Genomic DNA, 27466 nt, shown 5'->3' with positions numbered 1-27466 from the left:
GGGGACCTTAAGCCCTGGACCCAGAGACCTCCCAGGCCCTAGGGCTCTTCAGAGCTCTATCGTCAGATGCAACTGGTATACTTAATGTTTTCCAAAAGACAACAAGGCCCCTAGTAGCTTCTCAGAGGAACAGACAGTGCCTGCTCATAAAAGCATCGAAAGAAAGGTGGGCCTGCCCCCTGAGGGAGCCTTTGAGCCACCTCCCCTCCCCTGCTCTTAGCTGGCCTGTTAAGTGGGTGGGAAAACACACACCTTGTGGGCTTTCTGTATGGGTCTCAGAGGAGCAGAGCTGAAAGAAGCCTTGGACATGGTCTTAGCTGACCTCCCCCCATTCATCATACCTGTGCAGGCTCAGAGAGGTTAGGTGACTCAACCACAGTCACACTGGAATGAGAAGTGAGCCTCAGGCTCTGACTCCCAGCATATGGGCCACTCCCCCAGGCGGGTCTGGGGCCCCATTCCTCTAAGCCCTGCTGTTCAGAGCAGCCCCTCAGCCTCAGCCTGCACCCCTGGGAGGAGACCCCCCCCCCCCGACTCATGAGGTGCCCCCATGAGTGCCAGGCTCCTGTGTCGGGCAGTGGCGACAGAACCTGATACGTCTGGTGGTGTTTCGTTCGAAGCCTTTGCTGCTGCGTCAGTTACCTCCACATCTACCCCGCTGCTCTGTAACGGGGAGTGCGCGGTGGGCTGGGGCCCAGAGTCGGGGGCAGCCCAGGCTCTCCTGAGGGCTGAGGAGGGGTTTGTGATGGCTTGGCTGTAACCTAGGCCCCGCTGCAGGCCAACAGTATGTTTAGTAAGAGGACGATGTATTGTTAATTTTTTTATTTTTGCTAAGAAAATTTCTAGGTACTGTCCCAAGGAGGAGCGGTCCTCAGCAGACACAGATAGCCAAACTGTGCCAGCCCCACTGCCCACCAGTTCTCACCCCTTCAGGGCTCTAGGCTCCTTAGCCTGGGTGCTGGCAGCTCCCTCAGGAGAGGACCCAGGCTCCCTTCATTATGGCTGCTGAAGAATAGGGCCCAAGGCACCTGGCCCCCCACTTCAGTGGCTGGAACAGGCCTGCCAGGAGAGGAAGGGCTGAGCCCCTCCTCTGCCAGAGCAGCTTTTCCCTACGAGGGGAGCAGGGGGAAGGGGTGCAGACAGCTGTCTCCGCTCCCCCAGGGGCTGGATTTGGCAGAGAACGCTGAGGCTGGGGCTGAGGGGAGGAAGCAGGGGGTGTAAATACTGCAAATGGGGCCCCCATCACTGTGGGCCCCGGCTCTGGCAGCGGGAACCGCGCACACTGGGGCTCCCCCGACCTGCAGGGCCCTCCTGGAGTGTTAGGCCAGGTGGGAGGGCTGCGCTGTGGTGGGGGGAACACAGGCCTCCCAGGGACCCAAGCCCCGCTGCTACCGCCCTGGCCACGGGGCGTGCTGGGAGGCCTGCTTGGCTCGCTGCCGCCGCAGCCGCACAAACACCTGGGCCTCGCGGTCCCCCTTCCGGCTCTCTAACAGCTGCAGGATCGGATCCCCTGCAAAGAGAGGCATTTGGGGGGTCAGACTCAGGGAGTGGCAGGGGCTGCAGCACTGCCCCATTCTCCAGAAATTAGCCATGGGCCCACACCAGCCAAGCTCGCAAGACAGCCTGACAGATGAGGCAGGAAACGCGTTTGCCACGCCTGGGCAGCGGGGCGCACCTGCGGCGCGAGAGGCTGACGTGCCTGTTACTTTTCATACAAGAACCTTGGGCCAGTCCACCAATTCGTGCCTCAGTTTACTCATTCGGAGAGTAGCGATAACACCTGACTCACCGAGTGGTTGTAAGGACTGAGGGTTAACATATGTCCAGTGCTTAGAAATGACCCGTCGTGAGCGCTCAAACACGAGACCTACCCCTCTTATCAAGCTTGGGGACTGCTCTGCAAGGACGTGCCCCCTGGGCACAGAAATGGCCCCTCTCCCCAGGCAAGCTTGTTGGTGACCTTATCCCACCAGAGAGAGTCGCACACACTTGGCCTAAATTAACCTTCACTGGTCCTTGACCAGGCGCGAGATCTCAGCAACACGAGCCACCAGGCTGGTTCCACAGGCTTCCGCCTCCAAGGATGCTTTCCTCTGACCCCAACTCGGCCTCTGGGGGCCCCTGAGCCTTTCACGGCTGCCCCTCCCCTGTATTCCCAGTGCTGGGCCAGGGCCCACACTCACAGGGCTCAGGCCTACCGTTGGGTGCAGGGTAGGTGAGGGGCAGGCGGGTCTGAGGCACGTCGCCGGGCTCCACAGTCCCCGTCAGGCCCGGCACCGAGCACAGCGGCAGGAAGGCCTCCCCTTCAAGGTCATCAGCCCCCAGCGTGTCGTGATCCAGCACCGTGAGCAGAAGGCACGCCCCATCCTTCTGGCACGGCTCAGCAGGCACCAGGCTGGGTGGGGGTCAGAGCCGGGCTCAGCTGCCTGCCCCACGTGCTGCCGTGGCCACACAGCCCCCGACGCGGGCTCGCCCAGACGCGTGGGATTAGGGTTGAGAGCTCGGCCTGGTGTACCTTGGGCCACACGCCATGATGCCTGCTCTGACTGTGGGCCGATGCTTTAAACCAGGGGCCCCTGTGTACCCAGGCCCGCCTGACTGGTGGAACAGAGGACCTCAGGGGCAGCACCCTTCCCTGAAAGCAAGCCTCTGAGTCCAACACTGGACTCAGACTGGGAGGAGTCTCCCCAGCAGCCTCACTCCACCTGCGGGAGAGCAGGTTTGAGGCCTGTGCCAGCAAACACTTGTCCCAAGTGCTCCCTCCCTGGGACTCAAACCCAGTCCTCTGAGGGGAGCCCCTCGGCCCGCCTCAGCTGGGAGGAGCAGGCCTGAGGCGGGTCCAGGGCTAGTGGGACCACTCACAATTCAAAGGTCTCATCGAACAGTGGGTGAAGGTCCTTCTTGTGCTTTTGGGTCTCTCGGGGGGCCAGCTCAGGGAACTCGTGCCTGGGCTCCAAGGTCAGCTGGACAAAGGGGTCGCTGGAGCCTGGCAAGTGGCCGGGGAGGGGACGTTGGCCGAGGATATCCCAGCCCCGCCTCCGGTGCCCACGCCCGCAGCTGTGCCCCGCTCAGCAGCACTGCCCCCTCCTGGTAATCCAGCAGAAATGCACCCAGTGCTCAGGCCGGACGAGCAGAGCCCCCGGGGACTCGGGGGACCAGAGTGGGGACACGGAGAGTGGCTGGGGCAGCCTCCACTCACCATTGGAGTCCAGGGGCAGCAGGCTGGAGGCGCTGAGCAGCTCCACGTGCAGCTTCTGCTCGGAGGCGCGGTAGGAGGCCTTGACTGTGACGGCCCCGAGCTCCTCGTCGGTGGTCTCTGCCTGGGGGCGGGGCGCAGGGGCAGCGTCAGCGGGGGCTGAGCGGGCGAGGCGGGGCTCCAGGCGCGCAGCGAGCGCGGCGGAGGAGGGGGACTCACCTGCTGCTGGATGCGGCTGCAAAAGTACTTCTGGATGAGTTCCCGGCTGGAGGCCGCCTGCAGCTCCAGGTCCCTCTGCAGAGCCTGGGGATGGGGCACAGCTGAGGAGTCACTTGAACTGTCACACAGTCGCAGCCCAGTGCTGCCCTTCAGAAGCTTGCAGCCAACGGGAGACGACAACGTGAAGTGGAAAGCACTGGGCGCTGGGGGACCACAGGCAGGGTGCCCTGGCAACAGCCAGAGGCACCGACAGGGTGGGCTCCACAGGTGTGTCTCAAAGCCGCCCCCGCCCCAACCGTGTTTAGAAGAGCTTCACACGTGGAGGGGTTTTTTGTTGGTTCGGTGGGGGGGCGTTTGTTTGTTTTTGGTTTTTGCTGTGCCACGAAGCATGTAGGATCTTAGTTAACGGACCAGGGATGGAACCTGCTCCCCCTGCATTGGAAGCGCGGAGTCTTAACCACTGGACCGCCAGGGAGGTGCCCTCAATTATGGTTTTTTTTTTTTTTTTTTTTTTTTTTTCTTTTTACGGTACGCGGGCCTCTCCCGTTGCGGAGCACAGGCTCCGGACGCGCAGGCTCAGCAGCCATGGCTCACGGGCCCAGGCGCTCTGTGGCATGTGGGATCTTCCCAGACCGGGGCACAAACCCGTGTCCCCTGCATCAGCAGGCGGACGCCCAACCACTGCGCCACCAGGAAAGCCCCTCAATTATGGTTTTTTAAAGGGGCCCACATTTTCATTTTGTGCTGAGCCCTGTAAATCACGTAGCTGGTCCTGGACACAGGTGAGCACGGGAAGGCAGGCTCCCCACACCACCAGCTAACCAAAAGGCCCCTACCTGGAAGGTGGCCGTGCGCAGGGCCTCGGGCGGCAGGCCACAGCCCTCTGCGTAGAAGCAGATCTCCAGGTTCTAGGGGGCGAGACATCAGAGGTGACCCCCAGGCACTCTCCCACCAGGGATTTTATTGTCACTGGTGTTATTACCTGTAGTGCGATCTTCAGCCTGCTAGAAGCCAGAGGGCAGCTCCGCTGGGAAGCGGCCACCTCCGCCAGCACCGTGAGCGTGTGGGTCCACAGCAAGGTCAGAAGGCTGGGGTGCCGTGCAGAGGGATGCCGGACACAGGACAGAAGGACAGAGGAGGAGGAAGCGGAGATGCTCTTGAGAAAGAAGAGGCCTCGTGGGACCCAGGCCCACCCCCGTTCGCCAGTGCCTCCCCACCCCCACCCTCCACCTGCCTCACTGGTGGGACTGGGGCCCAGGCTGCAGGCAGGGGAGGGAGGGAGGGCTGGTCTGCTGAGGGAAGGAGGGCAGGGGGCGGGGCAGACAGGCCTAGTCCTATCCAACATGTCTCGGAAGCTAGTGAAGGATCCTTCTCACTAGGATTAACAAACCCCAACAAAAAAAGGAGCAGGAGGGTGGTCCCCCAATGACAGAATCCTGAGTCACGATGGGAGTGACCAAAATGAACAGGATCTCAGCACACAGCATGGGTAAGCGCGTACTACCCGCGGCGAGAAAAAAATAGCAACCAAGCCACAGTCCATCCTAATAACCTGAAATAACTGAAATTTCACTTGTCAAAGTAGAGTCAGGCAGATAAGCACAAAAAATGTGTAATTAAGAACGGGGGTGGGGCGCTTCCACGGTGGCACAGTGGTTAAGAATCCGCCTGCCAATGCAGGACACGGGTTCAAGCCCTGGTCCGGGAAGATACCACATGCCACGGAGCAACTAAGCCCGTGCGCCACAACTACTGAGCCTGTGCTCTAGAGCCCACGAGCCACAATTACTGAGCCCTTGTGCTGCAACTACTGAAGCCCGTGCACCTAGAGCCTGTGCTCTGCAACAAGAGAAGCCACCGCAATGAGAAGCCCTCGCACCACAACGAAGAGCAGCCCCCGCTCACCGCCACTAGAGAAAGCCCGCGTGCAGCAACGAATACCCAACACAACCATAAATAAATAAATTTAAAAAAAAAAAAAAAGAATGGGGGTGCAGGAGACTTCCCTGGTGGTGCAGTGGTTAAGAATCCGCCTGCCAATGCAGGGGACACGTGTTCAATCCCTGGTCCGGGAAGATCCCACATGCCACGGAGCAACTAAGCCCGTGCATCACAACTACCAGGCCCACACGCCGCAACTACTGAAGCCCGCATGCCGAGAGCCCGTGCTCTGCAACAAAGAAACCACTGCAATGAAAAACCCGCACACTGCAATGAAGAGTAGCCCCCGCTTGCCGCAACTAGAGGAAGCCTGTGTGCAGCAACGGAGACCCAACTCAGCCAAAGATAAATTAAAAAAAGAAAAAAAATGAATGGGGGGATGGGACTTCCCTGGTGGTCCAGGTCCAGTGGGTAGGACTCCGTGCTCCCAGTGCAGGGGGCCCAGGTTCGATCCCTGGTTGGGACACTAAGATCCCTCACGCGTGCTGCAGCCAAGAGTCCGCATGCCACAACTAAGAAGTTCACATACCGCAACTAAGAAGCCCGCATGCTGCAATGAAGACCCGGCACAGCCAAGACAAATAAATAAGTAAATAAGTAAATAAAAATAAATATTAAAAAAATGAAACCATGGAGGAGGTCTAGGGATTTCCCTGGTGGTCCAGTGGTTAAGACTCCACGCTTCCACTGCAGGGGGCGTGGGCCCAATCCCTGGCTGGGGAACCAAGATCCTGTAAGCTGTGCAGTGTGGCCAAGAAAAAAAAAGAAAAAAAGAATGGGGGAGGTCTAAAAATTTTTTAAAGTTTAGAAAAAAATTGGGTGGTCCATACTAAAAGTAGTTAATTTGGAGACTTGCCCCCTGGTGACGCAGTGCTTAAGAATCTGCCTGCCAATGCAGGGGACATGGGTTCGAGCCCTGGTCTGGGAAGGTCCCACATGCCACAGAGCAACTAAGCCCTCGTGCCACAACGACTGAAGCCCGGCGCCTAGAGCCCGTGCTCCGCGACAAGAGGAGCCACCGCAGTGAGAAGCCCGCGCACCGCAACAAAGGGTAGCCCCCGCTCGCCGCAACTGGAGAAAGCCTACTCACAGCAACGAAGATCCAACGCAGCCAAAAATAAATAAAATAAATTAATAAAAAAAAATAAAAGTAGTTAATTTAGTCCCCATACTTAAGTGTTCATTACGCACAGACTCTGTTTTAAATGTTCTGAGGCAGTGAGTGGTACGTTAAGCTCCTGTCTTAGTAGAGATTAAACTCTATTTTGTGTGAAGATTAGAGCTGAACTAATGGCATTCTCTGGCCTAGGAAATAAAGAAGGTGGGTTCCTGAGGCCCCGCTGCCCCACCAGGAGCAGAACTCTGGGGGCCAGCAGCCCCACGTGGAGGACCTGTCATCATCACCGTCACCGTCGTCACAGCAGCTCAGTCATCAACCACTTCCTTTGTTGCAGGCACTGCTCTCAGCACTTCACATGACTCATTTAGTCCTCAGTAGAGGCCAGAACTATGACCATCTGCACAGAAAACTTGAGTAATCTGCTCAAGGCCACCCACCAAGCAGCAGTGAAACTGGAGTATGAATCCAGGTCGTCCGGAGCCCATGCCCTTGACCTCTACCCACTGCTGCCCAGTGTGCTCGGCCCTGTTTTGAGAGAGACCCTAACGAGAAGTTCCCCTGGAACACCAGCTGCCTGTAACGTTAGGGAGGGCAGAGCTGCAGCCTCCCGCAGACGCAGCCCAGGGCTAAGGGAGAGAGGACAGACAGGTTTCAGCTCAGCCTAAGGTGAAATGGATAGCACTGTGCGGCCATGAGCGCCCTGACCCTTGGAGCAAGCATTTAAGAGAGTCTGGTTGCATCCTCCCCTGAGGATGGATGCTGAGGCCGGGAAGGAGGGGCGGGTGGGAGGAGAGGTGGAGGTGAGGGGACGCCGCAGGGCAGGCGGCGGCTGCAGACCTGCTGAAGTTCTCCTGAACCAAGTTGGTGTTCATGTAGCAGAGCTTCACCTCCAGGAACTTCATCAGGGGCAGAACGGCCTGGGGAGGGGAGGCAGCACATCTGGTTCTGGCCCATTCTGGTCCCACCCCCATGCCTTTGCCCTGGCCCGGAGAGGAAACGGGGCTAGGAGCGTTCCTAAGCATCTGTGGAATGTGTGCAGAGCCAGCCCCGGACCACAGTCGGCTCCAGCCACACTGGAGACAGTAGAGCCTTTTCTATAGCCCTGAACCTGCCAGACCTGGTCCTGCCTCAGGGCCTTTGCCCATGCTGTTCTCTCCCATAGAAATCCTCATGGCTCCTTCTCTTCCTTCCTTTAGGTCTTCACTCAGCTGTCACCCTCCAAGTAAGGCCTCCTCTGGCCACTATCTTAAAATACAGTCCTCTGACCCTTTCCATTCCCTTGTGTGCTTTATTTTTCTCTTGAGGGGTTATCATTAACTAACATATGATATGTGTGTGTATACATATATATATGTTTACACACACACACACACATATGTATAGTTCTAATAATAGCTATAGCTATAGTTATCCACTTAGCTCTTTTTTCACCTCCTCTACTAGAATGAAAACTCTAGGAAGGCAGGGATTTTTGTCACACTGTTTATTGATATATATCCCCAGTGCCTAAATCAATACCTGGGACAAAGTGGGTGCTTAAATAGTTGATGAATTAATGAGTAGCACTCTCCCAAGCCATCACACGTGTAATTATTATCCCCGCTGACAGATGGCGAGCCTGAGGTCAGCTGACCTATATAAATAGAACAGCTCCGCTAGTAGGCAGCTAAGGAGGAGTCATGCTCAGGGCTGTTTGGCTGCAAAGTCTAAAGCCTCCCCCACTGCAGCTCCCACATTGACTGTCAGTGCTGGGAGAGCCCGTGGAATGACCCAACCCCACCCTCTTAGCATCTAAGGGGGAAACCGAGGCCAGGAGGGAGCATTCCTTGCCCAAGTCTGGGGGACTTATCTCTGACACCCCATGGCCTTCAGCCCCTTGCCCACCCTAAGCCCCTTTGCAATCCCTGACCCACATTGCTGGCAAAGGTCAGCAAGCAGGGAGGGCCACTCACATCCTCAGGCAGGACGGATTCCTTGATGCCCACGAGTTTCCAGATGTGCTTGGCAATGCCCACCTCCAGCTGGAGACACAAAACGGTAGGAGGGAGGCCAGGGTGTGAGTCAGGGGTCAGGAGAGGTTGCTTGGGGCCCGAGTTTAGGTTCAGGAAGGGAAGGGGGCTGGACATTGGCCCAAGTCCTATTGGAGGGTACTTCAGGCTGAGGATGGGTGGGGTGGGGTCACTGCGGGTCAAACAAATTACCTGCTCGGCCAAGGTGCGGACGCCAGTGCGGATCTCATGGCCCAGCCCAGCCAGGGCGCCCTGCAGCTGGGCATGCAGCGTGTTCTGCAGCTGCCCCTGCTCCAGCACGGCCCCTACCCGCTGCTCCAGCGCCTCCCATGCCAGCTGGGTGGGCAGCTTGCCGATCACCAGCCGCAGCTGCTCCATGTCATTCACCACCACGCACAGCTGCAGGCAGGCGTGGGCACAGGGATGCCAAGCTTCCTGAATAGTGCCAGGACTGGCAGGCTCCACCCCCACCCCGGCCCAGCCTCAGCCTCAGCCTCCAGCTCTGGCCCTTACCATGTTGGCTGCCTGGCCCTGGTCCTTCTGGCCGGCAGAGAGCTCACGGGCCCGGGCCTTTATCAGGCTGCAGTACACGAGGGCCAGCCGACAGGTGTCCTGGGGTGAGGAGGGCGTGATCAATGGGGGTGGGGAGTGCCGAGGAGAGGCAGATGCGGGGGGAGGCAAAGGAATTTCAGTGACTTGGGGGATTTAGGACATAGGCTTTTGGAGGCTGCTAGGATGAGAACTTGGGAGAAATCGTGGGGTGGGAATGAGGCCGCACCTCCACAAACTTGACGGTGATCATGAAGGCCTCCTCTGGGTCAGGCCAGTCCAGCTGCTGGGCGGTGTGGCTGATCTGGGCAAAGCAGGTGGACAGGTCCACAGCCGATGTGCTGTGCTTGGTCAGTTCACCCAGGGGCACCAGCTAGGAGACGGGGGAGTGCGTAGAAAGGAGGGCTCAAGGCTGGCCAAATCCATGCTCTCCCTCCCCGCTTGCACTTGCAAGCATCCAGGGCTCACAGAGCCACAGCAAGCACAGAGCTGGGCCGGGGGCTGCAAGGTGAACAAGCAGGGCTCTGCCCAGACCCCCCAGGCTGCGGGGATCGGCATGTAAACCAAGTCCCCCCCACCCAATATAACAGGAGGCAGGATTTTGCACTCAGCTGGCCTCGAGAGCAACGCTCAAAGCTGGTTAACCGCTTCCGCACGCGCCACACGGTTGGCAGAGCTGCGAGCCACACCCCGAAATGTGGGACTCTGCCCCTAGTCCAGGCCCCCCAACCCCACCTCGTCCATCTGCACAGAGCGCTGCACCCGCTCCAGGGCCACGCTGTACGTCTTCTGCAGCCAGGAGGGGATGGCCGGCTGGAACCAGTGGTGGAAGCCGTCCAGGGCCAGGACGCCATCCCTGGGGAGAGCCAGGGTCAGCCTGGGGAAAGCCGGGGCCATTGCGGGCTTCGGGCCCTCCTCTCCCTGCAGCCAGTCTGCTGCCCACCTCTCCGAGAGGACCAGGCCCAGCTGGTAGAGCTCCTTGAGGCTGACGTAGAGCTGGAACAGATTTTCGCCCATCTCCGGGGTCATGGTACCGCTCACCACAGCAATGTGGTCCTGCACCCTCTTGGCCACCTGCGAAGGGAAGGCGTGGTGGGCGGAGCTCCAGAGCCAGGGCAGAGGGCTGTGGCCTTGGGACGCGGTGAGTGGATGGGGCGGGGGGTTGGTGGGGCTCACCAGCCATTGCAGCTCCAGGAAAGCCATGGAGAAGAGGTCGATCTTGAGGACACTGGAGGAAGGGCAGCAGGTGTGACCTGGTGGCACACAGCGGGGTCCCTCTGGTCCCCATTCTGAGCCCCTGCTGCACTGCCTCCTGGCCCGGCCGCCTGCTCACTTATGGAAGATCTTGCTCCAGGTGCGCTGGCACTGGTGCAGGTCGCCAATGATGTCTTGTACCAGGTTCAGTAAGGCCTTGCCCGCCTCCAGCATGCCCTGGCAGGGGCAGAGGTGAGCCAAGCAGGGCTCTGAGGGGCAAGCAGCCTGTCCCACCACCCACCTCCTCACCCGAGCCCCCTCACCTGCACCATGGGCTGATACTGCTGCTGCTTCAGGTGGAACCATTCAGTGGTGCCAGTCTGTGGGCAGAGAGACAGTGAGCAGGGAGGGCTGCTGGGCCCAGGCCCCGTACCTACAGGGTGGGCACCATACCTGCAGTGCCTCGGTCACCAGGAGGGGCAGGGGGCCTCTTTCGGGGCACAGTTCTGCAAAGGCTTTCATCTTGCACATCTGTACCAGGACCCTGTGGGGGGGGAGAGCCGTGTGCAAGATGCCCGTTGCCCCGTAGCCCCCACTCATTCCGCCGGCAGGCTTCCCCACCCCAGAGGTGCCCCAGCTGTTCCCCGTCCCCGACTCCACTGAAGCGGGGGGTAACCACTGACCTGAGGAGAGACTGCAGCCGGGCTGGGGAGTCGGAGACGGAGAGGGGGAAGACAGAGCGGAACCTTCGGATGAGGGAGAGGCCATAGGCCAGCAGGGAGCTGAATGAGGCGGCCAGCTCCTCCAGCTGCAGGGCCAGGACGGTGCTGTGAGGCGGGGGCTGCTTTATGGGGCCCGGGGAGCCGCTCCCTGAGCCCTGCCTGCCTAACACCCCTCGCCCCGCCCCAGCCCACCTGCTCTGCCTTGAGCCGGCCCTGGATCCACTGGTACTCGATGCTGGTGATGGGGTACAGGAGGCAGCTGCTGGGGAACTCCAGGCTCTGGTAGAGACGGCTGTAGGCCAGCCACTGCCTGTGGCAGACAGGAAGCCCTCAGCCTGGCCAAGTGGGGCATGTTCCTTCCCACAGCTCACCTGGCCTGGCCTGGAGGGGGTGGGGGTGGGGTAGGGGCTGGCGGTGCGGCGTCATCCCCACCCCAACCCCACCCCAAAGCCGCCTGGGGATCCCCATCGACCCGCAGAGGCTGAAAACCAGTGGCTGAAGGTAACCCACAGGATTGTTTTTGTTCCCATTAGTGCTTTTCAAACATGTAAATGAATTGTCCATCTCTTAAATTAGAATATTTGTGATTTTAAAATTCAGGACTTCTTGCTTCTTTTGAGAAATCAGATTTGGAGACTCGAGCCTTCAAGTACATGTAGAACTTCAGCTAGAGCATCCCTTCAGAGAGTCGAGGGGAGACTTCACAGAGGTGACCGAACTGAGACAAGAGGGAAGGCGAAGGAGGCTGGGGCAGAAGAGCGGCCCAGGGACAGGCCTCCGCCAGGCGGGGATACAGCGCCGCACTCCCTGCTGAGGCCCTGCAGGCAAGTGAGGCCCTCACCCTCGGTGCCTGCTCCAGTCTCCAGCCTCACCTGCATTCCCCACAGCCATCCAGGAATACCCACCTGCCCCTGGTCCTAGAAGCTGCCCTTCTCCGCCAGCCTCCTTCTGATCCCCTACTGAATGCCAAGTGTCAGCTCCCACTCTCAGTCCTCCTCCTGGCAGCACCCGGGCTGTGCCCCTACTCCTCTCGTGCATGGAAAAATCTACAGACTCCTGTGTGTCCTTCCTGGCATTCCCGTAATCTAACAAGGCTCAGGGGAGGTGACAGGCCCTCAACACGGATCCAGGAGCATCAGCGCACAGATCTGTTCAATGGCCCTGGGGTCTGGGCCCAGGGTGGCAAACTCAACTGTCCAGAAGGACTCAGGTGGTGTCAGGGGACGAAGCGCCCAGATGGCAACTGTGATGGATGGGGGAGGACACGCTACTCTGCTCTGACCACGTGCAGCCCAGCAAAGCGACAGCCCTGCGATTCCAGCACGAAGCTTTCACGGGAAACTGGTGATGTGAATCCGCACAGCAAATCTCCAGAGTTTTAAAAGTCGGCAACTGACTCAAAACTTAAAATACAATTTGGGCCCCAAACAGAAATCTCCTGAGGGTTAGACTTCGGGCCGTCAGCCTGCAGGAGGGCACGCAGGGAGGGAGAGGGTGGTGCGGCGCAGACGGCCCTCGGGCACTCGGGCTCGGAAGGGCACTCACGCCATGGACTGGTGGAAGTCGGACAGGTCCTTCTGCGTGGAGTGGAGGAAGAGGACGGTGGCAGCCTGGGGGCTCAGCAACCCGTTCCAGGAGGTGCTGCCCGCCTGAGGGGACAGGTGGAGGGCGTCAGGACCTGACAGGCAGACCCTGGCCCTGCCCAGCCCCGGGGGGGCAGTACCTGGTGCTGGGTGACCTCGTGGGACACGAGCTGCTGCAGCAGGCGGAGGTGCACTGTGTAGCTGGGCTGCGAGCGGCTGGCCGCGGTGGCTCTCTGCAGGGGGGCCGGCGCGGCCGTGAGCAGAGGACCCCACGCCCAGTGCAGCCCCTCCTCCCCACCCAGCCGGGCCACCTACCCGCTTGTGAATGAACTGGAACTGGAGGTGACACTGACCACGATCCGGGTAGGTCTCCGTGCAAGGCTCTAGCGGGTACCACTGATCCTCCCGGCAGTGCAGGTCCTGGCAGGCAGGGGATGCCCATACCTGTGAGCCGCAGGAGCCTCACCCGGTCGGGGGCAGGGGAGGCGACGGGAGGCCGACCCCAGGCTCCGCTTGGTGCAGGCCTGGAACCCCTCCCTTGAGCCCCTCGTCACCCCCTCTCTGCCTCTCTCCCGGGAACCTTTCCCCACTCCACTCACCTGTAGTCTCAGGACCACGTTCCCCAGAAAGTCATCCTGGCCTTTGTCCTTCCGGACCTCCTTAAAGATCCTGTTCCAGGCAGGGTGCCGTGAGGGAGAGGGGCCAGGAGCCTGACCGGGTCAGGCTGGAATCTGCTCCCTACCTGCAGCCACCTGGGCCCAGGTGAGAGCCTGCAGCCCAACAACCAGTAGGCATGTGGAGGCAGGGCAGAAGGAGCCCCGACTCCTTCCCCGGGAAACCCACGGCCCTCACCTTCGCAGCCCGTGCAGATCTGTGAGCTCCCCGAGCTTCTGTCTGACGGACTCCACGGTGTCCATGTCCCTGGTGGGGTGAGGTTTGAGCGGGAGGCGGAGAGGGTGTCCTGGGAGCCCCCAACCCCTTTCTGCCACCCTCACCTCCAGGCCCCCTTCTCTTCCCAACCCCTACATGGGTGGGGGGGGGGGGACATGCTCCTCACCACATGTCCAGACGAAAGCTGGCATTGCTTATGTCCTCAAACTCCCTGCAGTGAGAAAAGAGCATGGCTGAGGGTCTTGGAGGGATAGACCCCTGACCAGGCCACAGGCTACCTCAGCCCCGAGCCTGCCCCCCAAAACTGCCATCCAGTATCACCCACTGCCAAGTCTTAGTCCCTCCCTGCAAATTCTCCTCCCCTCCCAACTGCATCTCTCTCTCCTTTAAAGTAAGGCTTCAGGCTACCCCCCAGATCAATCCAGATGTGCCTGACCCTCCGCCGCCCACCGGCACGTGGCATTTAAGCCGTTGCTGTGTCCTGCTCGGCCTCCTGTCAGTCTTGCCTGCCTCGGGAGCAGGCTCCTCCTCCAGTCAAACCAAGCTCCCGCCCCTGAGCCAGGAAGTGCTGCTGGCCCAGAGCGGGTAGGAACTGGGGCAGGGCCACGTACAGGATGAAGGTCTCGTCCCAGACGGGGTTGAGTGTCTGGGTGATGACCTGGGTGCGGTGGATCTGCTCCTCTGGGATGGTGTGCTTCACCACGGCCTTCTGCCGCGGCTGGAGTCCAGGGCTGTCCCCCGGCACACCCACCCCCTGCTCGATGCCCAGCAGGCAATAGGGGTCACTGAACCCTGGGGAGGAAGGGGAGGGGTGTTGGCTAGGCTCCCAGGGAGAGTCCTTAACACCCCCTACCCCTCTCCATCCCAGGCTCCAAGGACCAGGGGCCAGCAACACCAAAGTGAGCCCCAGGGGATGTTTGGGAGATGGGAATTTGCACCACAAGCTCTGGGACAGGCTGTGACGGGGAGAGGAAGGAGCCAGAAAGAAGGTCCTCAGGGCCCCCCGTCGCCTACTCACCACTGACATCCTTGCCCAGAATGCCCTTGGCTTGTTTCACCGTGGCCTTCAGACAGAATATTGGTTTCTGGAGCGACAGGAGGTGGGGCCTGAGTCCCAGAGGGCGCTGGGCTTCCCAGCCCCTGTGTTTGCTCAGGACGGCCCTGGCAGCCTTACCTCGAGCTCCTGGACCTGCCGCAGCATCTGCTCGTGCTCCCTGGGCTCCATACGGAAGGCCTGGTGGTGCAGGAGTGTGGGAAGCTTGGGGCACGGGGTGGGAGTGGGGGGACACGGCCAGGCTGCAGGGAGGCAGGGGGAGTGGGGGCTGGCCTCACCTCCTGCAGGTATCGCAGCAGCTCAGAGGACTCCCCGACATGGGTGGGCTCGGGCTGACCCAGGCGGTACAGGACCGTGTAGAGAGCTTCCTCGTAGAGCAGGGCCCGCTGAGACACAGCAGGGTCACCTTGGGAACCACCGTCCACCCACCCCAAGGTCTGAGCCCCACCGGCCACCCCTGGCACTCACGGCACATGCCCAAGGTGGGGACCAGGCGTCCACACGTGCAGCGGAGGGGAGGCGGGGGGTGTTTGGGAGGATGCAGGGCTGCTTCCCAGCACCCCTCTGCGCCCCGGAAACACTCCGATTCTTACCTCCTCAGGGGACAGGTGGTGGGATGTTGGCTCGATCTGGGGAGCGAGGTGGAAAGACAAGGTGTCCCAGAGGCCTGGACCAGGGCTCGGACGCGGGAACGGCTCCTCACAGAGCAGGCCCAGCCCCGAGAGCTGAGGGGGCCCCAGCACCTGGCCTCCAGCCCCACCAGTGCCGCGCACCTGTTCCCACAGCAGGGCTCCCGGGGGTCCGGCACCCGGGCCACCTTCCTCATCCCCTGGCCCGCCGTGGCTCGGGTCCATTGGCGCTCAGCTGTACCAGCTCAGCTGCGCCAGCAGGCGCCCGTGGCCTCAACCTCCCCCAACCTCCCTTCCTTCCCCAGAGGAAACAGCGCTGCTTATCGGGCGGCTCCGCTCCGCACCCCGGCGGCGGAAGTGAGGCCCAGCGGCAGAGGTGGGAGACTGGGGGCTCATGCCAAGCAGGCCTGGGGGCTGCTCAGCTGGTCCCCGAAGGCCCAGCCCCCAGCGGACACTCCCTGCCTAGTGGAGTGGGTGTCTTTGGGACTGGAGGAGCAGAGGATGGCTGGGGTTGGGGCGCGAGAGGGAGGGGCCTCCGAAAGGCTCAGATCCCAGACCTGAGGCCCAGGCTGGCCCAGAGAACACATGGCAGACCCTCTTCTGCAGACCCCAAAGGCTCTGCCAGAGGCTAGGGTGGGCAGGAGAGGGGCACACATCCTCAGCCGCTGCCCACAAGAGGTGGGACCCCGCACCCAGAGAGGGCAGAGCCCCACCCAGGCCTGCTCTTCTCCCCACTGAGGTCCCTCCTACCTCCTGAGCCCTATGGGGCAGGGCCTCCTGCAGATCTCTGACTCTATGGCGTCTTATCTTGATGGCCTGGCGCAAAAGGGGAGGGCGCCGCTGGGTCTGGGAGAAGAGCGTCGCCATGGTGGCCAGCCCTGCCCTTCCCCTCTGCGGTGCCGCTGCCTTGGGTGAAGATAGGGAAGCCACAGGGTTATGCAAAGAGCCCAGGGCTGCCACCCGGTGCCAAGGGAAGGGGAAGGAAGGGCGGGTCACGAAAGGGTCAGGTCGGGGTTTCACCACCTTGGGGTTGGGGGGCCAGGGCTCCCAGGCCCCTGCACCTTCCTTCCTCCCTCCCGCTGTCTGGGATCCTGGGAGGAAGTCAGCTGGGCTGGAGGCAGAGGTAGACCAGGTGGGCGGGTCCGCCCCACCCCACCTTCCCACAGGGGCCCTGGCCCTGGGAAGGGTCCAGCGCCGTGGGCAGCGGGCATGAGGGCAGGGGGACAGCGGGCCTGCCGCATCCAGGTGACTGGGGGACGCTCCCCTGGCCGGTGGGGTTCTCAACCTCAGGTCTCCCTGAACCGGCCGCAGACCCGGAGTAGGGGTGGGCAGGGCACAGGGTGGAGGCTCCGGAGAGGCGTCTCCCCAGCCGTCAGCCAACCGCTCAACCTGCTCTGCTCCCCAGGTGACATTCCACCGAGGTGCCAGGGCCAGGCTGCGTGGGGCAGGCATGGCCCCACGGCCCCGGCCCCCATAAGGATGGTCGGATGGCTGCTCCCTTCAAACGCCCTTGTAGGGGGCTCAGCCAACCCGAGGAGCTGCTGGGCGGGGCTGCAGAAGGAACAGTCTGGGGAGGCTACCGCCTAGCCTCTCCTGACAGGGCGACTTGGCCCAGAAGGGACAGGAAAATGGACGCTTCGGTGCTGGGCTGAGCTCCACCACAGGGTTCCAGGGCCGCCCTTCAGGCCAGGGTCCAGGGAGTGCAGGCCTGGGCACGGACAGTGGCCGTTTCCCACCCGCCCCAGCCCCAGGGTTCACAAGGAGGGTGGCACCAGAGCCCGCACTGCAGGGGCCAGTCTTGAATGCCTGGCCTTCACTGACGTACCCTCTAACTCCCACGAGGCAAGGCGGTGAGCACAGCAGCCAGGGACGCAGGAACTCCGGTCCAGCCTGGGCCCTCCTGCCAACTCCTCCCACCCAGAGTAGCTGCTGGGCTGTGCCAGGCCCCAGGGGACTCAGCGGGTGGGCACAGTTGCTGAGCAACTGCCACAGAATGGACACAGGAGAGGCCTTAGCATCCTGGCCCCAAATAGGCCAAGAGAACAAGGGACTCTCACACGGGAGGGAACACTGCCTCCCCCGGCCCTGAGCAGCCAGATGGCTCTCCTTCCCAAGAGCCTCATCACCACACGCAGAGCCAGGCAGGGTCCAGTCACTCATTTTTACAAGTTCACATTTTCAGCAGACAAATCAAGGTGCAAACAGGGTTTATTTCACATTAATATATTAACTGAATTTTTCTGTCAAATAAATAGGGAATTCTCTTTAAATAACCATCTCCTCTCTTCACAGCCAGTCCAGGAGCAAATGGGAGCAAATTTTAGTGCATCCAGGGGGCATATCACCAACCAGGCAAGAAGCTTAAAGGGAAGAGGGCAGGCTAAGGGGCTGGCGAGAGGTCATGGTCGGCACCCAGGCCAGGCCCCAGGGGCTGGCGAGAGGTCATGGTCGGCACCCAGGCCAGGCCCCAGGGGCTGGCGAGAGGTCATGGTCAGCGCCCAGGCCAGGCCCCAGGGGTCTGTTCCCAGCCCTCTGGGCAGCCCCCAAGTGGACATGCATTCTGCAGTTCCAGTCCAAGAAGCCCCTCCTTCTAGAGGGAAAAGAGAGAAGGCAAAGGGAAACAAATTCCAGAAAAACTAGCAGGGAAGCAGAGGGGCTCCCTGCCCAGCTGCAGCAGCCTGGCCCTCACGCCACCCACCCCCTGGTGGCTCGTGGGAAAGCTCCAAAAGTCAAAAGCAGTGGCAACAGGATGACCAAGGACAGGGAAGGGAAGGCGTGCGTGACGGAGGCTGAGGCTGGCTGGGAATGGAACGTAGGCTGACAGTCCGGCAGACAGGTGGCCTTCCACAGCCAGGTACAGACCAGAGTGGATGGAATGTGAGTAGGGCCTGGCAGGGGTCCCTGGGGAGGGCAAAGCTCGTGAGGATAAAGTGGCAACAAAACGAGAGAGCTGGACTGCGGCGGAGGAGGTGGCCAGAGAGTCCCTCCGTGGGTAGAAGCTATGAGAGCAGGACAGGAACGAGGGGGATGCCCCCCAGGGATGCTGAGAGGGAAGCGCTGTGGGCTCTGGGCTCACGTGGGAAGCTGGGAGGCACCGCTCCCCGCACCCCTCAAGGCTACGTCCTGGCGCCTGCTTTATATTCAACCAAGTCAAGGGGCCCTCCCCCTGCCAGGCTAGTTTCTGGTGACTGTTTTATAATCAGACCTGGAGAAAGGACGAGGCCTGCCCCCCACCCCAGACTGAGCCCCAAGGGGAGGGGAGGAGAGAGCAAAGAGAGGCGGGAGGAGGGGGGTGTGAGCGGTCTACTGGGTCTTCTTATCTTCTGGGGGATAGTAAGGAGGCGGCGGAGGCTGGCTCTGAGGAAGAAAGGAAAGATCACGTTGGAAGGGTCGGAATAAGCCGAGGTCTCTCCTGCCCCTAAATTCCAGCAAACTGGGGCTGCGGGGGTCCCGCCAGTGCCACGGCGCCCCCGCTCACCAGCCCTGCTCACCGTGGGCATGTAGACATTGTGTGGGTTGCCTGGGTTGTAATAGGCGCTGGCGGCTGCTTCGGCGGCCTTGGCTTCAGCTGTGAGAACACACAAACTGGGGAAGAGCCCCGGGGACAAGCCCTCCCCGCCTCCTCCGCTGCCCCCACAGCCCCGGCCCCCTGGTGCTCGGGGTGGCTGGTGCTGAGGACGCAGTTCCATCACTAAAACAGTGGAGAACCCTTCCTGAGCACTTAGCGCGTGCCACACCGTCCCATCTGGTCCCTCTACACCTCCTGCCCCCCCATCTTCACCACAAGCCCCCCAGGTGGTGCCGTTGGCACGTTTTGTGGATGAGAAGACTGCGGTGCAGAGGGGGACCTTCCTGGGCCCAGGGCACGTGGCCAGCTAAAGGACAGAGTGGGGGCTGGACTCTACCCCTTCGCCACCAGGCCACCGCGCTGCCGGTCCCCTGGGATCGTCCCTAGGCCAGTGGTCATTCATTATCTGGGGCTTCCGTGCAACCACGGGGAGCAGCCAGGGCCCTCACCTGCAGGAGTGGAGGGGACATCGGGGCCGCTGACCGGAGGCTCCATGGGCCCAGGGTAGGGCGGCGGCGGGGGCTGCATGTACCCCATGGCCCCGTCCATCATGGGAGGTCCCGGATAGAACTCTGCTCGGCAAGAGAGTAACGGGGACCCAGTGAGCAGCCCAGCCCCAGCTCCTGTAGCCGGCACCCTCCCAGGCCCCTCCAGCTGCTCTGTCAGTCCTGAAGCAGGCCAAAGAACAAGTCTCCCCTCTACAATCCCCTGGCCTGGGTGAGGGTGGTCAGTGCGGGGGGAGGCGTGGGCAGCAAAGGACACACTCACCAGCTGGGGGCAGTGGACAGGGGTAGCCAGGAGGGCAGGGGTACATTCCATTGGCGACTGGTGGGGGGAAGACATAGGCGCCGCTGGGCATGTAAGAGTAACCATAGGCTCCGTTGGGGGCTTCACCTCGGGAGGCTATAGCACAAGGGGAGAGAGAAATGAGTGTCGCGGGCCTTGGGTACTGGGGAGAGGGCGCTCCCACCGCCTGCCGAGGGGAGCTGCAGGGTCCCAGGAATGTGCACAGCAGACACGCCTCACCCCTCCCCACTGGAGTCCGTCTCGGTCAGGAATGAGGCGAGGGGTCTGGATGGGGAGGGAGGTCAGAGCTGGGGTGGAGGAGGTCCAGGACAGGGGTGGAGGGATGGATGGAGGGAAGAAGGAGGCTAGAGGTGGGGTAGAGAATGGAGCTGGGTGAGGCTGGGGACGAGGTGAGGAGGTCTGCTGAACACAGCCCTTGGGGACTTAAAATGGTTGCCTGATGGTAGCTTAATGGTTGAGTTTTTGTTTGTTTCTATGAGGCCACAGTAAAATGTCCTTGAGTCCAAACAGCTTTGTTAAAATGTCCTATACCTGCTCCAGGCAGGGGAAACCCAGCCTTTAAGGTACAGAACGGTGATTTTATTACAGGCTTCCTTCCCAACTCCCAGCCCTGGGCAGCCTGGGGCCCAGAAACTCATCTCCTGACTGCTTAAAAAACAAAACAAAAAGTAAACAAACCCAAATGAGCAAATAGCACACACATTCAATGCATCCTTGGCCCCTGATTTTTAGAGCCTTGATACCTTGAGATGCCACCTGTAGCATCCGCTGTCCAAATTCGATGGCGCCCCCTGCCGCAAAGGTAAACTTGTACGACGCAGAGCCTTCCCAGCCACCTGAGAAGGGAACAGTGCATCAACAGCTCCGGAAAAGAACTTAAGTTACGTCTGAAGAGATGGCTCTTCGTCGTCTCCAGGCCCCATCCAATGGCCAGGAGGCTCACCACCCACATCGCATGCCAGCGCCGACCGGCCACCTCCTGCCCACTTACTGCGCAGCCCTGTAAGCACATGTGCACTCAGGCCTCCCACCCCCAGTAAAGCAGCTTCTCAGCAACAAGCACGCCCAGCAACAACTGACATTCAAGTTCAGAGCAGATCTCTCATCCCGAGGGGGCCTGAGGACGAACCCCAGGCCCCTCCAGCCTGGCTTCTGTCCAAAGGGGAACTGTGAGATCAACAGCAAGGCTCGGGCCAGGCTGAACGTGAGCGGGAAGGCGAGTTCGACGCAGGGGTCTCTGGGGTCTGCAAAGAGCCTGCCACCAAGCAGGGCCTCTCCGGGTGTTACAGAGGGGCAGCGGGTTCTGCCTGGCTCTAGAGGAAAGACCCTTCCCAAGAACCTGATACAGCTCCCTCCCACACCTAACATCTGAACACACTCCCCAGCTCACAATAAGCATTTTCACTTGGTTTACAGTCATTCTGCTGACTTCCCTCTCTGAAAAGGTGACCTGAGCTGTCATCTTTAACGTTAGCACTTTCCAGCTCTTGGCAACCTCCCCCAGCTGAACAGCTGGCAGCCCAAGTGTTGGTCTTGGAAGCTAATCCAGAGCCAGGAAGAAGACACAGCTAGGGTGATGGGGTCCAAAGAGGACATCTCCAGGGCAGCAGTCAGAGATGCCCCAGAGCACCTCTCTGGAAGCCCCGTCAGTGTCCCCAAGCTCCCTTGTCACCTACCTCCTGCTTCAGCGTTCACTGTTCCCTTGATGTAGTTTGCTCCAAACACAGGCTGCTTGATCTCACAGTCCTTCATCAGATAAAACGGCATCATGAAGGACTGCATGGCATCCTTCCCCTTGGACAGAAAGATGACCTGCAGGGAGAGAGGACAAGGGCCATCCCCACCCGAACCATGGCCTGCCCGGCCATCACCTCCTTTGTGTGGGAGGCCATCAACTCCCAGGGCCGGGGCGGGTGGCCCGAGCCAGCACCCGGCAGCCCCAGGGCGCTCTCTGCACCAGCCAGCCCCGGAGAGCGCTTTTTAGAGTAAAAGGCCTCAGATGCAGCCGGGCTGGAGAGGCCAGACATGTGAATTCACAAGAAAAATGTGTGGCTCAGACAGCACGTGTGAGCAGGACAAACTGCTCTGCCACTGAGACGTGGTGGTGAGGAGCCGGCGGATGTGGAGCCTAAGTGGAGCCTGCAAGGCCAGGGCAGAGAGGCAGGGCCGAAGCAGGGAAGGGCTCCTGAAGGGAGAGTTCAGCCTGAGCTTCACAGAACTGAGAAGAGGGAACGGCAGCGGGTGGCAGATCCCAGGAGAAGGGATGATCCTAACCTTTCTGCAGACTCTGCCCAACAGCCAGCGTCTCCCACCCTGCACGTGGAGAACATTCTGCTTTACCCCCATGACTTCAATCTGTGACTGAAGATGCCAGCTTGAACCCCCAGAGATAGGGTTTTGAGATGCCCCCCCACCCCAGTCTCCGCTAAAGCCTGTGCTCCTCTTCCTCTAACGATCCTTAAGTCTAACTCTGGGATAGCTGCAGGCAGCGATCCTTTCCCAAGAATATCCATCTGTGTTTCTCTGGAAGTCTCTGAGAGTCTGCCTGGGGAACTCTCGGGCAAGGCCCATTCTGCAGTCTGGCATTTCTCGCTTTGCAGGGTTTTGCTGGTCTCTCTGCCTACTCCCGAGGCTGTGGCCAGGCTACTGCATCCTGTTGACCACATTTATCACTCTGGATGTGCACAAAGGCCTCACGGGCTACTCCTACAGAAATCAAAGTAACAACAGCCTCTCCCCTCCAGGTCCAGGTCAGCCCAGCAGCTGCATCCAACTACAGAGAGATTTTGCAGCAGCAGCTCTGGAACTTACACGGATTCACTGCCCAGCCATCAGTTCTGCTGTGCGAAGAGGCTGGTGGTTCTAGAACCAGGAGCACGTGACAGAAACACGCTAACATTCACCAGGGTTCAGCGGCCACCAGACTCACGAGGCTGCGGCTGACCCAAGACTCACGAGGCTGAGGCTGACCGAAGACTCACATCAGCCTCCAGGAGGTGATGTGAGTTGGTCTCCAAACCAACCGTCTCGCTGTACAACGTACCCGGTACGGGGTAAGGTAGACGGTGCCTTTCTTGGTCCCTTTGAAGGCCTCCGGCACATTCCTCATGTCACTGAACGTAAGTTCTACATGGTCATAGGACATCAGGATGCTGTGATAAGAAAAGAGGAAATGCCCTGATGAGACAGTTGGAGTCACAATCTGTCACCCCCAGGGACTGGCCCCTCCTGGGTAGCAGTTGCCAGCAAGTCATCCGCTTCAACACTGACGTGAGAAAACTACTAACACAGTCATGGAAGAGATAAGCAAGCTGGGGGTCCATAGAATTTCCCCCAAACCCCACACACACAGCCCCTAAGTGACCAGTGCAGGGACTTCCCTGGCAGTCCAGTGGTTAGGACTCCACGCTCTCACTGCCGAGGGCCAGAGTTCAATCCCTGGTCAGGGAACAAAAATCCCACAAGCCAAGAGGCACAGCCAAAAAAAAAAAAAAAAAAAAAAAAAGTGACCAGTGCCATAGAAGAGCCACAGGGCTCTGGAGACACCATAATCCCTCAAATCAGGTTAGATTATCCGGGTTAACTCTTCTATTCTCTTCTAGGTCCTTATGACAGGTGTTCTGTTTTTGTTGGCTTACTTTTTTAAGTCTGATATACGAACATTTTAATACATGACTCTACACATTACCAAAGGGCTCACTTCAGGGTTCCTTTAAACCTGGGGTTCTGAAGCTGGGTCTGCAGGGGTATCAGTCCACTAGCCCTTGAGATGATCACGTATGTGCTTTTTCCTGGGAGAGACCACAGTTTTCATCATTCTCAAAGGGATTCATGATTTGAAGAGTAAGGTTCGCTATTTTACATATCAAGTTTTAAATGCTGAATGTGGACTTCAATTACTGTTTACACAATTTTTTCAGAAATGAGGCTGAAGCAGTTTCTGAAACAAGGCACATCATTATTTAGCAGCAATGAGTCCTAAACCGGGTAGGAGCCCCAGCAGGATAGATACATTCTTGGCCCAGAAAAGTCTCACTGAGAGAGAAAGAAATAGTCCCAGGAGATGTTACCAAATGGCATCAAAAGGGTTTGTCCGGGTCCAGGACTGGCTTGCACACAGAGCAGCTACACACTAAGGGCAATGTGAAGTTTCTCTGATTACAAGACAACAAGGTCCAAGCTCACATGGTTCCATTTGTCTCCTTTCGCCTCCCAGATATCACAACTTCCTTCACTGGGGAGGGGTAAGTGGGAAAGAGGACCAGTACCAGAAAAGAAAAATACAGCTCAGAGAAAAGAGGTCATTACCAGGAACAGGCTGGGACGGCCAGTCGCTGAGCAGGTAAGATGGAGGAAGAGTCAATATTCTGAGGTCTGGGCTCCCTGGGTGCTCTCCTCTGACTCATCAAGCATTCCCGGATGACAGCCCTGGGCTGGGTGCTGGCCTTAATCAGCTACCAGACTTTGATCCCACCAAGTCTCCTGTGGGGACTCAGATTCCTCCTATGCTCCTTCAAAAAATGCTTTCAGGTCAGCATAGCTCAACCAGGGCTGGCTGGTCTGATTCTCAGCGCCCAAGGAGCAAGAGAAGAGAAGTCATCCAAGAAGCCCAGAGGTGGAGGAGAGACAGAATTGACAGGGGGTGGGTAGGAAGAACCTTGAAGCTGGGAGACCTCTGCTCTGGGAAGTGATCCAAGCCAACAGGAATTCAAGGGAAAGAGGCAAAGACAGACCTTTACAGAAAACGTGTCAAACATGTGACAAACGTTAGCTATGTAATTTCACCTCTGGGCCTCAGTTTTTCATCTGGAAACAGCAGTTCTGGAATATACTGGAAGGCTACATACTGGGAATTAAGGCTACTGACTTTGGAATCCGGACTCCTTTCCTGTTACAGCTCTGTGATCTCATGCAAGTTACTTAAGCTCTGTGCCTCAGTTTCCCTACGTGTAAAATGTGGATAGTAATAGTATCTACCGCACAGGATTTACATATTGAAAAAAGCAAAAGAGGTGTAGTCCCTAACACATAGTAAACGCCCAATAAACGGCAATTATTTTTGTCTAAAGCTCTTCCCAATTCTTAAAAGTCACCTACTCTGGGACAGGGGCTCAAGAACTACCCACAGGTTCCGCCTGTCTCTCCAAACCCCCACCCGTCTCTCCAAACCCCTACCCTATCCAGCCGCCCCACCCCCATCCCACAGCTGCAACATCCCGGCCCTTCCCTCACGCCTCACCCACCTTCCTTCAGCCCCGCCCCCAGCCGTTACCCCACCCCCACCCCCCCATCAGTTTCCCCTCTTCACGGGTTTATTCTCCACCGCCCACTCACCCACCACCCACTATCCACACCCTCGACGCCCGCCCTTCAGTCCTCCAGGATCCTTCCGTAGTGTTTTCACCTCTCGGTATTGTTGACGATCACTCCGCCGGCCTCCGAGTGATTCTTGTTGAGCGCCATAGTCTCTCAGAAAAGGGTCCCGAGACTGGGAACGCAGTGCGCTTGCGCCCTTCCTCGGCCCACCCCTAGTGGCGTCGTTCGTATTAGAGTCAGCCAATCAGCTCTTGCGCGGAGGCTGGCCCTACCACCTGATCCCTGGCGTCACGTGCTAATAGTTTACTCCCTCTCCCCCTCCCCCCTAGTTTCGCTCGCAACACAAACAAACTCAAGACTGTAATTCCCAGAAGGCAATGCTCCCTCAACCTCGACCTCTCACTACGCTAACGGAAGGCTGCATTCTGGAACTTGTAGTCTCCAAGACCATAGGCCCGGATTGACTCCGCTTGTTGCATAACTAATCCCCACCTTCCTCCATCCGGTCCTCCGAGGGACCGGCGCAAATAGTTGGGCGCGTTACAGGGAAGTTTGTCGTAAAGGCCCTGGACACAAAAGTTCATACGCACGGAATGGGGACTATAACCTACACCTGCTGTGGGAGCGTTGTACACTTACTGGGGCATCTTCATTCAGTCCGCAAACGTATGGGGAGCACTTCCTATATGACTTTGCTCCCCCGCCACACACTTGGGTAGTCACTGAGCTAGAGAGATGAATCCAAGAATCAGTCTCTGTTCTGGGAGAGAAGAGTCAAGAAAAACTGCCATCCCTCCCTTGAAATCAAACCCACACCCTCCGAGGTGGGCGGTGAGAATCTCCGTGCGGGGAGGAGAACCTTGGCCCACCGCCGGCACCTGACCGCCGCCTCCACCACAGCTGGCCTCACGGTGGCGCTGCTCGCTCTAGAACGCTCTGGCTCTGCAGTCCCGCCCTCCCAGCGTTTAACAGGCTGGAAGATTTAAACCGGACGTGGAGGAGCTGAATGGAACTGGGCACAATTGTGACACCCGGAGCTTGCAGAATGGGGATGACTCATTGAGACCCAGCACTTGGGCGGCCTCCACTCGGCCGCGGTAGTTTTGTAAACTCCCGCACCTCCGAGGTGGAGCTTTACCCGCAATTGTGGGGGTGCGGGGGACGGGTCTCACTCCCCACGGGGCGGCGCAGGTGCAACATTAATCTTCAGGGATCGGAGTTTGATTTTTAAGCAAACAGCTGATTTCCTGACACGTGGTGGCCAACTTTGGGATCCACCTGCTTGACTTGACTTTTGAGTGAGATTTCCTAGGTGAAGGATCAAAAACTAGAAAATATTATGAAACAGGTAACAGCCTTCTGTGAGGTCTTGCGCAAAACCACCTGGAAGTTGCAGGACAAGTGCAGTGAAGTAGTGCGTCATGGACGGGATGAAGTTGGCCCTAATGGGTTAGGGTAAATTCCACACATACAGTCTATGTAGTGGTTGAAAAGAATGGAGTCATATTCTCTGTGCTGATGTGGAAAGATTGCTAAGGTTTGTCTGTACAACTGGTGTATAAATATACTTCTCTTTGTATAAAAAATAGGATAGGATCTAGATCTAGATATTTTCTTGAATGATCCACCAGACACTGTTTTGGGCATTATCCCTTTGAAGCTCAGCTCTGGGAACTGGGGTTGGCAGGTGACTTACTGTGCATTGCATGCTCTTTTGTACTGTTTGTTTACTGTGTGCGTTTTAAATATTAATAATGCATTTCAAAAAGAAAGCCAAAACCCACCCAGTAATGGGTGTGCAAGAATGGCTGCTACAAGGACCCTAAGAGGGAAGGTGGGACAACAGCGCAGTCCTGCCCTGACCCCTTTGCGACCCCGGTTGGTGGCAGAGGCAGAGGCGGGTTTTGTGGGGCCTGAAGCCTCTCCAACGTTGGAGGCCCTGTTTTAGAACTAAGATACACGATTATGAACACAGTGCTGTGGCCACACTGAGGCCTCCTAGCAGGAGGGGAAACGTGATGAAGAGGAAGTCTGAGTGAAGCGAGATAGCAGGCTTAACCGATTCTGGCTTAAGTGTCCAAATTTTGCAAATTTTATAAAACCATGTGATCATGTGAATGCCTTGTGAGGACTGCTCCCAGGCGGTGGAGAGGTCAGGTGCTTTCTAGGACCCACACTGAGGGGCTCAAGGGCAGTTCATTGCTGAACCAAGTCGGTGGCAAAAGGCCCTGTTTGGGCCCAGGTCTCAGAACTCAGATCACTCCTGCCTTCTAGTGCACACAGGCTCTGGCTGTTTCCAGAAATGATCGCTTTTTGCTGAGCTGTAATTGCTCCTGTTCTGCAGACTGGAGCTCCTTGAGTGCTTTGGGCTTGCCTGGGATATTGTGCCCATCACCACAGAACAGCCAGGCAGGGTCCAGGGTGACTCTGTTCCAGTCACCTCTTAAGCTCCAAGAAGCTTCATTTATTTGCCCCAGTGAATTGGACAAGTATCATTTGTGCTAAACAAATAATCATTTTCTATGTGTGTCCTGATGTTGAAAAGACTAGGGAGCAGTTTATCAGATGGTGGCTTTCCTTTTTTTTTTTTAATGTTGACCCACAGTAAGAAGTACATTTTATATCAAGACCCAATAAGGGAATTCCCTGGCAGTCCAGTGGTCAGGAC

The 27466-nt window shown here is 58.6% G+C and overlaps 2 protein-coding genes across 10 annotated transcripts; both read right to left on the bottom strand.

Annotated features, from left to right (window-relative positions):
- Window positions 1-807: 807 nt before the first annotated feature.
- On the bottom strand, window positions 808-16240 carry UNC13D (unc-13 homolog D). 7 transcript variants are annotated; one of them, XM_032616999.1, is made up of 33 exons: window positions 16131-16240; window positions 15858-16013; window positions 15072-15107; window positions 14757-14864; window positions 14599-14658; window positions 14443-14509; window positions 14036-14216; window positions 13591-13635; window positions 13386-13454; window positions 13133-13202; window positions 12849-12953; window positions 12674-12766; window positions 12496-12599; window positions 11143-11331; window positions 10912-11055; window positions 10682-10772; window positions 10552-10608; window positions 10368-10465; window positions 10211-10262; window positions 9978-10108; window positions 9770-9890; window positions 9264-9407; window positions 8999-9097; window positions 8678-8884; window positions 8429-8497; window positions 7314-7393; window positions 4398-4503; window positions 4252-4323; window positions 3416-3499; window positions 3200-3320; window positions 2863-2986; window positions 2199-2395; window positions 808-1510 (listed from the first exon to the last, which is right to left on the bottom strand). In XM_032616999.1, exons 2-33 carry the CDS (start codon window positions 15972-15974, stop codon window positions 1389-1391), a joined length of 3363 nt encoding a protein of 1120 aa, XP_032472890.1. In that variant the 5' UTR covers window positions 15975-16013; window positions 16131-16240; the 3' UTR covers window positions 808-1388. The 7 variants fall into 7 exon arrangements, 6 of the variants coding, with proteins under 6 accessions (XP_032472890.1, XP_032472889.1, XP_032472892.1 ...); XM_032616998.1 differs by lacking the exon at window positions 16131-16240 and having other exon boundaries at window positions 15858-16047; XM_032617001.1 differs by lacking the exon at window positions 16131-16240 and having other exon boundaries at window positions 11143-11256; window positions 15858-16046.
- A 1057-nt stretch (window positions 16241-17297) lies between these two features.
- WBP2 (WW domain binding protein 2) lies at window positions 17298-25021 on the bottom strand. Of its 3 annotated transcripts, none has more exons than XM_032617076.1 (8): window positions 23791-23903; window positions 22526-22634; window positions 21159-21294; window positions 20226-20318; window positions 19444-19578; window positions 19125-19247; window positions 18599-18675; window positions 17298-18464 (listed from the first exon to the last, which is right to left on the bottom strand). In XM_032617076.1, exons 1-8 carry the CDS (start codon window positions 23886-23888, stop codon window positions 18411-18413), a joined length of 825 nt encoding a protein of 274 aa, XP_032472967.1. In that variant the 5' UTR covers window positions 23889-23903; the 3' UTR covers window positions 17298-18410. The 3 variants fall into 3 exon arrangements, with proteins under 3 accessions (XP_032472967.1, XP_032472969.1, XP_032472968.1); XM_032617077.1 differs by lacking the exon at window positions 23791-23903 and adding an exon at window positions 24887-25021 and having other exon boundaries at window positions 17315-18464; XM_032617078.1 differs by lacking the exons at window positions 18599-18675; window positions 23791-23903 and adding an exon at window positions 24887-25021.
- Between the last annotated feature and the right edge of the window lie 2445 nt (window positions 25022-27466).

This window comes from Phocoena sinus, chromosome 20 (genome assembly GCF_008692025.1).
Source record: "Phocoena sinus isolate mPhoSin1 chromosome 20, mPhoSin1.pri, whole genome shotgun sequence".
NCBI classification, from domain to species: domain Eukaryota; kingdom Metazoa; phylum Chordata; class Mammalia; order Artiodactyla; family Phocoenidae; genus Phocoena; species Phocoena sinus.
The sequence above is the reverse complement of the archived record's forward strand: the minus strand, read 5'-3'. Positions and strand labels throughout refer to the sequence as shown.

Excerpts from the sequence above, each read along its gene's own strand:
- UNC13D (XM_032616999.1), bottom strand. The coding sequence starts at position 15,974 with ATGGCGACGCTCTTCTCCCAGACCCAGCGGCGCCCTCCCCTTTTGCGC. Across the intron at positions 14,510-14,598 it reads GGCAGGTCCAGGAGCTCGAG|AAACCAATATTCTGTCTGAA; the intron begins GTAAGGCTGCCA and ends CTGTCGCTCCAG. Across the intron at positions 11,056-11,142 it reads GCCGGCTCAAGGCAGAGCAG|CACCGTCCTGGCCCTGCAGC; the intron begins GTGGGCTGGGGC and ends CCCGCCTCACAG.
- WBP2 (XM_032617076.1), bottom strand. The coding sequence starts at position 23,888 with ATGAGTCAGAGGAGAGCACCCAGGGAGCCCAGACCTCAGAATATTGAC. Across the intron at positions 19,579-20,225 it reads GCTACAGGTGGCATCTCAAG|CCTCCCGAGGTGAAGCCCCC; the intron begins GTATCAAGGCTC and ends CTTGTGCTATAG. Across the intron at positions 18,676-19,124 it reads TGTCCCCTCCACTCCTGCAG|CTGAAGCCAAGGCCGCCGAA; the intron begins GTGAGGGCCCTG and ends GTGTTCTCACAG.